Below are 12,107 nucleotides of genomic sequence, written 5' to 3'. Positions count from 1 at the left end.
GCAATACCAAGTTGTCATTTATAGATATAGATTTTAAAATGGTGCCTGTCACCAGAGGGTCAATTCAGCTTCTCCATGCCCCTTTCCAATAAACCTGATACTCAGGAGTACTTCTCGCAGTGGTCATTCGTTATGACGTTACCCTGAATCCTCCTGCTGCCCTCCCAATAGATTGTTTGGTTCTTTAATTCTAATTTCTAATCAGCCCTTCTATAAAATATTTCCATTCCTGCATGGGACATTTGTAATATCTTGATTCAATTGCATCTTCAATCAGTAATTGAACAAGCGAAGGTTAATGGTTTTGTTATAGTCTAATGGACAATATTGTTGCCAGCTCTGGTTGAATGTACTCCTTGAAGTTTTATCACCTGAACTCTTGCATTGAACCATTCTTTCCCATGCCATTGGTCAGCCATCATATTTGAACCCAAGACAAAATGCCTTCCCATGCCAGTTGGAAAGCAATCACACTCATTGTTAGCTGATTGACAGTAAAGGATCGTTCAGTTGAAAAACCATTTTCCTATCTCCAATGTTTTTATAACTAATTAACAAATTGTTGAAAGATCTTTCTTAGTTTTGTATACTGTTTACATGCCAGAACTCGAAGTTCCAACACTGTCCTTCTGTAAGATGACATTGCCTCAATGTTGCATTCAACAGACTTGAATGAAAACAAATTCTTCCACATGAAGGACCTTGTGACTAAATAGAAACAAAAATATCACTTCATTAGTGTGTGACATTTAAACTATATTTTAAAAATATGTTCTACTTACAGGCTTACAGGGTACTGAATGCTGAGTTTTGGGAGAACCCATCATTATAAGGATGCCCCATGCTGTGATTAACTCAACTGCAGAAGGCAAAAGTAAATTACTGCAGATACTGGAAATCTGAAATAAAGACAGAAAATGCTGGAAATACTCAGCAGGTTTGGCAGCATCTGTGGAGAAAGAAACAGAGTTACTGCTTCAGGTCTGCAATCTCCTCTCCCCTTTCCATGCACCTTTCCACGCAGGTGCAGGAGATGCCACACCTGCCCCTTTATTTCATCCCTGCTCACTGTGGAAGATCCCAAACACTCCTTTCAGATGAAACAACAATTTATTTGTACTTCTTTGAATTCAGTACTCTGAATTCACTGCTCATGATGCGATCTCCTCTACTCTGATGGATCAAATGCAGACTGGGTGATCACTTTGCGGAACACCTCCTTCAGTGCAGAAGAATGACCCTGGCTTCCAGCTGTCTGTCATTTTAATTCAGCTTGCTCCCAATCTGACCTTTTTTGTCCTTGACCTCCTGCAATTTTCCAATGAAGCTCAATGCAGCTCAAGAAACATCATCTCACCTTTCGACTGGGCAGTTTATAGCCTTTTGGATTTAACATTTAAAATTCAACAATTTTAGGTGCTACCCGCTGCGCCTATGATGTTTCATTTTTCTTTGCTGGTTTGTTTTTTTTTCTCTCTTTTTTTTCATTTGGCATGGGCAGCTGGGTGGGAGCAGGCAGCTCGATTTTTAAATGGAACTTCAAAGGGCAGGAAGGAATGGAGTGATTGATCTTCAGGGGCAGGTACCCTTTGAGTCTTTTGGAGCGGCCCACTTAAGGTTGAACCCCCCTTATTCCTATCGCCTCCTCCAGCCTTAAACCCAACAACCTCCCACTCCCAGATCCCCTCCCTGACCAGCTGAAACCCTCCCTGGCCAAGACCCTGGATTTACCGGCTTCGGGGAACCCTGGTCCTGCTCTATCGTCTTCTTGCAATCCCAGCAATGGCCACTGATGCGCTCTTGGTACTGCTGAGACAGATGGAGCTGCTGGCCAATCGGTTCCACCCTAGTGAGGGGTGGATGTCCCAGTCGGCCCCTGTTAAGCCCACAGTGTATTATGACTGCAGGGTGGCCTGGCATGGAACAGTTCGGCTTCATGCCAACTTTACCTCCGGGGGTGGGAGGACGTCAGGTCCATACCCCTGTATTATTCTGCCCATTAATTCTATTTTCTCTCTTTACAGATGCTGCCTTTTTAAATTTCATTTACGAGATATGGGCGTCATTGGCTAGGCCAGCATTTAATGCTCATCCTTAATTGCCCTTGAGAAGGTGATGGTAAGCTGCCTTCTTGAACCGCTGCAGTCACTGTGGTGCAGGTACATCCACAGTGCTGTTGGGGAGAGAGTTCCAGGATTTTGACCCGGTGACAATGAAGGAACAGCAATATATTTCCAAGTCAGGATATGAGTAGCTTGGAGGGGAACTTCTAGGTGGTGGTGTTCCCATATATCTGCTGCCCTTGTCCTTCTAGAAGATAGCAGTCGTGGGTTTGGAAAGTGCTGGCTAAGAAGCCTTGGTGAGTTTCTGCAGTGCATCTTGTAGATGGTAGACACTGCTGCCACTGTGCATCGATGGTGGAGGGAGTGAACGTTTGTGGAATGGGTGCCAATCAAGCGGTATGCTTTGTCTTGGGTGGTGTCAAGCTTCTGGAGTGTTGTGGGAGCTGCACTCATCCAGACAAGTGGAGAGTATTCCATCACACTCCTGACTTGTGCCTTGTAGAGATGATGGCCAGGCTTTGGGGAGTCAGATGAGTATTTTGCTTTCACCTTAGAGCAAAATTACAACTTTTTTACGCGAGTTTTGTCATAATTTGGAACTCAATGCGCATGCCCCAGTTGACAAAAATACTGCTTTAAGGAGCTCCCTTTTAATGATTTAATCCATCAACTGGAAGAGAGGGGCCCTCGAACTCCAATTGCACACTCCATGGTCCAGGGAACCTCGCCCAGAGTCTGTGATGTCAGAGGGAAGATCGCTTCTCGGTCTTTTGGCTGAAGATCGTGCGCGAGTCAGAGGGGAGACAGAACGTGAAGGAAGCGTGATGACATAGGATCACGCAGGCGTGCGCGTGGCGGCGGCGGCGGCGGTTGATGGGCGGGGTGGGCGGGTGAGGGATGACAGGCAGAGGGGGAGGGGACAGAGCCGTCAGTGGCTGACAGGAGGAGCGCGGCGGAGGCTCGGAACCTCAGAAATACCGGGGTTGTCATCGCTTCGGAGCTCAGTCAGGAGGAGCCCGGCGACTAGGCCGGAAAGCAGGGCAGCAGAGATGCGCGAACGAACGGCATCGGAGTCGGCGGCAGCGGGCGACGGGGGTCGGAAAGCCAGTCTGGCCGAGGAGCTGGAGAGGGAGCCGCCGCCACCGCCGATGATCAGCGTGGACATCGCCGGTATCCTGTTGCAGTTCTCCAAGACTTTTGTCATCATCTTCCCGGTTTACGTGCTCGGCTACCTGGGGCTGAGCTTCAGCTGGGTCCTCATCGGGCTGCTCGTCTTCTTCTGGTGGCGGAGGAACCGGGGCAACAAGCGCTCCCGCCTGTTCCGGGCGCTGGCATTCCTGGAGCACGAAGAATCGAATCTGCGGGAAAACATCCAGAGCACCGACCTCCCGGCCTGGGTGCGTATGGAGACTGCCTCCCTCCCTCTCTTTACTCGCCCTAGTTTACTTCATTTGCCTCTCCAAAAGTCACACCTGTGACACTAAAACATTTCGCCCAAACTCTTCTCCCCTCCAATAAATGCTCTGATTCCCCCTCCTTTCATTTAAAAATGGGAATAGAGTCAAAATATGATGCATTTTATGCTTTAGAAGTTCATTGCACTTATGGAGCTCGTAATTCAAGTCTGCACATATCTTGTCAGTTCAATTCTGTTGTGAGTGACTTTGTCTTTTTAAGTTGTGTTATTGTATTGATTATCTTGATTGTAGCGTGGACTGCGTCAAGAGGCTGTTGGAATAGCGCCGGTAGCACAGAACTGGCATTGTGTGTGAGGCACCTGTTCCTGTGTTTTACTGTGTTCCTGGTAAATCCGGCTGTCGACTCAAATTTGCGTATCAAGGATTTTTTTTTAAAAGCGGAACTGCCCGCATTCGGGATCATCTCTTGTGCAACGTGTTGCATTCTGCTCTTCACACTGATCTTTTGTAAACGATTATTAGGGCACACTCGATGCTTTTGCAGTTGTGTTTCTGACAGTTCCTTGACAAATAACGCGTCACCCCCTCCTGGGGGTGCTGGATATCACGAAGTTGATTATTTTGTAGCTAGTAGGATGCCTCCTAGCTGCTAGGCATAATGTTGAGGATGTGTGAAAAAATGTTAACCGTTTTGTTTTTTTCCCCTTTGACCTTTCGCACTCTTACCCTCCAAAGATAAACATCTGGGAAGTGAGAACTTGGGTTGGAGCCTTGCGTTTTTCTGTTTTTTCAACCTTCTTCAAGACAGTGCGGTTGAAGAGAGTTATTTTCGTTGGGTAACAAGGGGACATGGTCTGGGGTGGGCAGTTATGTAGCTGATAATTGTGGTAGTAATATTTGTGAAAAGTACAGAATGATGGAAAAAAACAACGTGGGACTTGCAAGTTATTTGTTTTGGAGTTCATGCAGACTTGCTTGTGTACCTATTTTGCATGATTTGTTACTTGCACATTCTGGCTATAATAGTGTTACAGAACTCAACTACTTCATCATTTGATGAAGTAAAACTATAATCTTGTTAGCAAAATTGAATTGAAGGAACTAATGGGGCAGTGGCAGTGTGGATACAAAATTGGCTAAGGGACAGAAAGCAGAAAGTCATGGCAAATGGCTGTTTTTCAGATTGAGGAAAGTAGATTGTGTTGCCCCTCAGGGGTTTGGTATTAGGTCGACTGTTTTTTTGGTATACGTCAAGACTTGCATATACAAGACAGAATTCCAAAGTTTGCAGATGATGCACAAAAAAATGTAGGAAACAGTGAGGGGCTAAATATGAGATTTCAGGAGAATGTAGACTAGTGAAATGGAAAAACACATGGCAGCTGAAATTTAATGCAGAGAAATATGCTGATGCATATTGGTAGGAAGAATGAGGACAGGCAATGTAAACTAAATAGCACACATTTTAAGGGAGTGCAAGGATAGAATGAGCTGGGGCTTTACTTGCACGAGCCTTTGAAGGTGGCGGACAACTTCAGAAGCTGTTACTAAAGCAGAGGGCCCCTTAGCTTTGTAAATAGATGCATGGAGCACAAAAGCAGGGAAATTATGCAATACCTATGTAAATAACTGGAGTATTGGGACCAATTCCGGAAGCTGCACTTTAGGAAAGATGCTAAGGCTTTTGAGAATGTGTAGAGGAGGATAACTAGAGGGGTACCAGTGAAAATGGGACAATTACATGGAAAGACTGGAGAAGTTGGCTTTGTTCTCCTTGGACCAGAGAAGTTTAAAGTTGATAGTGTTCAACATCATGAAGGATTTGATAGAGTAAATAACGGGAAACTATTTACAGTGGCAGAAAGGTTGGTAACCAGAGGACATAGATTCATGTCAATTGCCAAAAGAATCAGAGACAGGATGAGGATGATTTATTTTTGTACATCAAGTTATGATCTGAAATGTCTTGCTTGTGAGGGTGATGGAAGCAAATTTGATAATTGTTTTCAAAAAGGAGTTAGATAAATACTTGAAGGTGAAAATTTGCAGCGCTATGGAGGAAGGGCCAAGGGTGCGGGACTAATTCAGCAGCTCTTTCAAGGAGCTGGCATGGACAGTGCAAGTGAAAATGGAAGACGGCAATGCCTCTAATCAGTTGGGGGAGTACTTTTCTTCTGGTAAATTTTTTATTTACACAAATGTACCTTTTACATCTGTCACAAAGTTTGGAGATTTATGAATCTAAAGTAACACTCTGCTATGTGCGCAGAGATGCTGCTGCATAGGTCTGAACAATGTATGGTCCCTTGGAGCAGATGTTAGTACTGTACATATTTGGGCCATGAGCAGTCCGGTTCAAATAACCCAACTTTTGCACGTCTTTAGGGTTTGGAATTCAATAGCAACAACAATTGTTCTTTCTAAAATTGGTATAATAAACTTTTGCTATTTCTGATGTTTAATTTTGTAAACACTTGAAATGTATTTCTTTAAACAGAACAGAAACCTGGGGAAGCATGCATACAAAATTGCACCCCACAAGGAAACTGCACAGTTTAAATAATGTGCTATCACCTTGGCTTTTCATTATTGTGTGAAAGTTAGTTTTTTTGCTATTGCTTTGGGCTCAGATGTTTTTTTTCTACCAAGTATTAATATTGTTGATCAACACTGTGACTGTCTATGAACATTACTCAGTACATTAATAGCACCAACATTGTTTAGGGTGTTATGATATGGCAGGTGGTGTTTGTCAGGCTGACCAAATCCACAAGGGAAACTTGGCAATGCTATCACAACAATTTTGCAATTTGTATTTATTAGGAGATTATTTGTGCACTGACACCTTTTTTTTTTAGAGATTTTAAAAATTAAAGTAAAACATTTTTTAACAAAAGAAAAGAATAAAACACATTCACAAGATTACAATTACACGGTTACTTAATATTATAATAATTCCCAAAATTCCAAGTTAACCAGACTCCCAACTACACACCCCCTTTAAGGCAACAGTCCAAAATAGATTTTAAATTTATTGAGACAATCCAGCAAGGTTACCACAAACACCCACTCGATAGTGGAATTCCGAAGGCTTTTAATGCAAGTTTGGTTACTGGAACATCAGACTCTTACAAAGTGGCCAGAGGCTTTTCCCCAAGTCTGTTTCACACGGTATATTTTTCAGATATATGGCCACTCCTCATAGCCTTCCAATCCTTCTTTAAATATATTTTCCCTCTTTAATCTGTAAATCCCATTGTTCCTTCATGTCTTTGGAATTTACTTTTCCCATAATACAAAAATCTTCTATGTTGTCATTATGGCCAGCACTTTCGGGAAAAATCAATGTCTGCCTTATTTGTCTTGTTAGTTGTAAACATCTTACCATGTCGCTTTGAAAACCAAACACACCTCTCCACTTTTATTAAAGTGCAAATTTAATTTACCCCATCTGCTGAGACTTTACCCTTGTTCGCTCATTAGCATTTCACATGCCCTTTTACACGTAACTCTTGATAATTTCAACCTTGCAGCCTGTCTGCCTCCAATTGAATTATATCAGTCATACAGACAGAACCATCCACACACATACACAAACATAAGCCTACTTTACAATACCCCACAGTAATAATATGAAAAATATGATAGGGTGAGCCAACCCTTGTCATGAAAATAAGTGCCAGATATTACAAGCTCAGTGTTCATCTATTATAAATCTCCTTATTGGCGAAATGCAGATAAATTATGTTTGGGACCAACTACTTGGTTAGGCTTGAGACTACTAGTGCATGGGGAAAGTAATCTGTGAGCAGTTTCCATCTTCTGTTGATGCTGCATTAATCTCTCCAGGAATGCAAAAGTGCAAGCTATAATACAACAACAGTAGGCATTTATATAGCACATTTAATGTAGTAAAATGTCCCAAAACATTGGTAACACTCCTGTGAAACAAATCAAAATTTGACACCAAGTCACATTAGATATTCAGGACAAGGCAGCCCGGTTGATTGGCACCCCATTCACCACCTTCAACATCCACTCCCTCATCCACTGATGTACAATGGCAGCAATGTCTACCTTCTTCAAAATGCACTGCAGCAACTCACCAAGGCTCCCTTGACAGCACCTTCCAAACCCATGACCTCTACCACCTAGAAGGACAGAGAAGCAGCAATTGCATGCAAACTCCGCCACATTCAAGTTCCCCTCCAAGCCACACAACACCCTCACTTGGAACTATGAGCAGAATTTTGCCCTTGGTTGGTGGGCGGGCCCCACTGGCTCGGTGGTGGGTGGGCAGCTGAACTCAACCGCCGAAAAGGGGTCCGCCGCCATTTTGAGTGGGCAGGCCAATTAAGGCCCGCCCAGCGGACTGCCCGATGGGAAGTGCCATGCGCTTCCTGTGCGAGGTGGGGGGAGGGATTCCCCAACTGTCAAAGTGCATGCGAAAGAGCACACTGCTCCCTGAGACTAAGTGCTGTCTCAGGGAGATTACTGACATTCTAAAAAACATTAAAAATAGAAAAATATAAAAATTATTAACATGTCCCCCTCATGTGACAATGTCACATGAGATGGGACATGTTAATAAGAAGCACATAAACTTTATTAAAATTTTTAAAAACGGACATGAAACCTCATCCCGCCAGTGGATGAGGTTTCATGTCCGCCAACCTTAAGGTTGGATGGGCAGGGCATTTAACTACCTTAATTATCCTGTTAATGGCCTTAATTGGACATTGACAGGTTGGCGGGCGGACAGCTGATTTCGCTGTCCGTGTGCCTTCCTCAACATTTAAATGGACCGAGATGACGTCGGGGGTTCCTCCCGACGTCATCCCACGTCATTTTCCCGTCGGTGAGCGGGCCCTGCCCCCAAATCGCTGACAGGAAAATTCAGGCCTATTTTGCTGTTCTTTCACTAATGCTGAGTCAAAATCCTGGAACTCCCTAACAGTACTGTGGATGTACCTACATCACATGGTCTGCAGCGGTTCAAGAAGGCAGCTCACCACCACCTCCTCAAGGGAAATTAGGGATGGGCAATAAATGCTGGCATTTTTAAAAAGTAACGTGGTGAAAGGAGGCTTAGATTCTGTCACGAAGCTATAATATTTTTCATATTATTCTGGTTTATTATAAAGTAGGGTTATATATGTGTGTGTGTGTATTTGTGGGATTCTGTGTGTGTTTTAATTGAATTAGAGTCAGGTAGATTGCAAGCTTGAAATTATTAGAAGAAGCTAGGGGTAAAAGGCACTTGAAATGCTAATGAGTAAACATGGATGAGGTTTTAGCTTGTGGAGTGCGAAGGAAATTTGCATTTTTAGATAAGTGAAGGAGTTGTTTGGGTTTCAGTGGGATGGTCGGATGTTTAGAACTAACAAGATAAATAGGGCAAGGTTATTATGTTTATTTTTCCCAAAAGATACTGACCATATTGGCAACATGAAATATTTTTATATTATGGAAAAAGTATCTTTCCAAAGACATATGGAACAATGGAATTTACAGATTAAAGAGAGCAAAATATATATAAGGAAGGAAGGCAATGTTGTGGATCCATATAAGAACTAAAAGGAGTGTGTGGGAACGCCTCCAGCCTTGTTTGCAAAAGTCTGCTGCACTCAGTAACTAAAATTGGAGAAAAGCTTTAGAAATTCCACTGTTGTGTACGTGTTGTGGTAAACAGGCTGGCTTGCTTTTTAAATTAAAAATCTGTTTTGGACTGTTGCCTTGGAAAAAGGGTGTGTCGTTGGAAGTCAAGTTAATTAGGAATTTTGGGATTTGTTATAATAAGTAACTAATCTTATTGCTTGAAATCTTTTATTTTGTTAATAAATGTTTTAATTTAGTTTTAAAATCTCTAAAGGTGTTAGTGGATTCGTTACTTCTGAATTCAATGCCGAAGTCTTCTCATAATAAATAGAAATTGCAAAACCGTTGTGATAGCGTGGCCAAGTTTCTCTTGCTGATTTGGTCCGCCTGGCACGCATCATCTGCCACGTCATAACAATTCTGTAACTTTGATTTATGTGTTATAAATGCAGCTGCAGTCTGAAGGCGGTCTATTTACACCTCTGTAACAGTATCCTGTTCTGTTTCTTTCCCAGCTGTTGAAACCATGCCATTGTTACCTCCAGACTTGACAATTCCAATGTTGTCCTGGCCAATCTCCCATCTTCTCCCGTCCTTAAACTTGAGCTTATCCAAAATTCTGCCATCTGTATTCTAGCTCGCACAAAGTCCCATTCACCTATCAACCTTGTACATGTTGACCTACATTGGCTCCAGGTCCAGCAATAATGTAATTTTAAAAATCCCATCCTGGTTTTCAAATCCCTTCATGGCCTTGTCGCTCCCCATTCCTGTAATCTCCTCCAACTTGATAAGCCTCCCAGATATCTGCACTTCTCTAATTCTGACCAATTGCTCCACCATTGACAGCCATGCCTTCAACTGCCAAGGCCAAAGTTCTGGAATTCCCTCCTCAAACCTCTCTCTCCTCCTTTAAGATGCTTCTTTAAACCCTATCTCTATGACCAAGCTGCTGTTACTTACTCCTTAAGTGGCTCCATGCCACATTTTGTTCGTTAATGCTCCTGCGAAGGTGCCTTTGGAAATTTTACAATGCTAAAGATGCTAGATGAATACAAGTTGCTTTTGTTGAATGGTTACATTGAAAGCATTTTAAATACATTTTTTGTAGTTTGATAAAAGTCACACACTACTGTAATCCAAGAAGGTATCCTGTGATTCTGTGGTGTTGACTTTGACCAGTTTTAATTGAATGTGCTTCGTGGCCCTTATTTCTGATATTACAACAGAATGTGTAGCTTCGCTTGCTGTCTTGAAACATCCTGATTTGTAACTTTATGGAGATGTAAGATTAAATCATTGGGAAGAAACTAGTGAGACTTTTTAAATTTAAGAACATTGTTATTTTTCACTTTTGTAGTAGAATCATTTGATTATGTGTTTGGCAGGATTGCAATTTTATTTTTTATAAAAACACCTGTATAGTATATCTTCCTTGATGTAGCTGTGGTTTTGAATTTTGGCAAGTTGAACAGCACTGTGATTCCATCTACCTGCAAACTGGTTCCGCTTCTCACACAACACAACAGTGTATCTGTCAATTCTGCTTATTACTCACCTAGCCATTGAGATTTCCAGTGTGGAAACGGAAGTCGCCATTTTCTGTATCGTGTGAATTGGAACAGGTAACTGGGAAGCAGTTAATTTGGAAACAGAAGTTTGCTTTTTGTGACCTGATCAATACGTCAAGGCTTCCCGATGCCCAAACTAGATCTTTTACAATAAACATAAGCTAAAGAGTTGCATTCATATGAACTAGGAGTGGGAGTAGGCCATTCGGTCCTTCAAGCTTGCTCCACCGTTCAAGAAGATCATGGCTGAACTGATTGTAACCTCCTGCCTACACCCCACCCCACCCCCCGCGATAACCTTTCACCCCCTTGTCAATCAAGAATCTATCTAGCTCTGCCTTAAAAATATTCAAAGATCCTGCTTCCACTGCTTTTTGAGGAAGAGAGTTCCAAAGACTCACGGCCCTCTTGAGAGAAAGCAATATCTCCTCATCTCCGTCTTAAATGAGCGACCCCTTATTTTTAAACTGTGACCCCTAGTTCTAGATTCTCCCACGAGAGGAAATATCTTCTCCACATCCACTCTGTTAAGACCCCTCAGAATCGTAAAAGTTTAGATCAAGTCATCTCTTACTCTAAACTCCAGTGGATACAAGCTTAACCTGTCCAACCTTTCCTCATAAGGCAACCTGCCCATTCCTGGTATTATTCTAGCAAACCTTCTCTGAACTGTTTCCTTAAATAAGGAGACCAATACTGTACACAATACTCCAGATGTGGTCTCACCAGTGCCTGTACAACTGAAGTATAACCTCCCTACTTTTGTATTCAATTCCCCTTGCAATAAACAATAATATTCTATTAGCTTTCCAAATTACTTTCTGTACTTGCATACTAGCCTTTTGTGATTCATGCACCAGGACACCCAGATCTCTCTGAATCTCAGAGCTCTGCAGTCTCTCACTTTTTAGATAATATGCTTCTTTTTTATTCTTCCTGCCAAATTGGACAATTTCACATTTACCCACATTATACTCCATTTTGCCAGGCCTTTGCACTCACTTAACCTATCCATGTCACTTTGTAGCCTCCTTACATCCTCTTCATAACTTACTTTCATACCTATCTTTGTGTCATTAGCAAATTTAGTAACCATACCATCTGTCCCTTCATCCAAGTCATTTGTATAATTTGTAAAAAATCGAAGCCCCAGCATTGATCCCTGTGGTACACCACTTGTTACATCCCAACAACCAGAAAAAAAACCATTTATGGCTACCCTCTATTTCCTGTTAGTTAGCCAATCTCCTATTCATGCCAATATGTTGCCCCCTACATCATGAGCTTTTATTTTCCGCAATAACCTGTGATGTAGCACCTTATCAAATACCTTCTGGATATATAAGTACAGTACATCCACTGGTTCCTCTTTATCCACAGCACATGTGACTCCCTCAAAGAACTCCAATAAATTGGTTAAACATGAATTCCCTTTTGCTGAACCATGTTGACTCTGC

The 12,107-nt window shown here is 42.3% G+C and overlaps 1 protein-coding gene across 4 annotated transcripts in view; it reads left to right on the top strand.

Annotated features, from left to right (window-relative positions):
• The first annotated feature begins 2,970 nt into the window (after positions 1-2,970).
• LOC144676966 (extended synaptotagmin-2-like) overlaps positions 2,971-12,107 on the top strand; it is a 237,409-nt gene continuing 228,272 nt past the window's right edge. For all 4 annotated transcript variants that reach the window (XM_078537256.1, XM_078537243.1, XM_078537236.1 and 1 more), the window contains exon 1: positions 2,971-3,460. In XM_078537256.1, the coding sequence (XP_078393382.1) occupies positions 3,113-3,460 (348 nt within the window). In that variant the 5' untranslated portion in view covers positions 2,971-3,112. The remainder of the gene's footprint in view (positions 3,461-12,107) is intronic.

Source organism: Cetorhinus maximus, chromosome 3 (assembly GCF_964194155.1).
Source record: "Cetorhinus maximus chromosome 3, sCetMax3.hap1.1, whole genome shotgun sequence".
NCBI lineage: Eukaryota > Metazoa > Chordata > Chondrichthyes > Lamniformes > Cetorhinidae > Cetorhinus > Cetorhinus maximus.
This window is presented reverse-complemented; position numbering and strand designations above follow the sequence as displayed.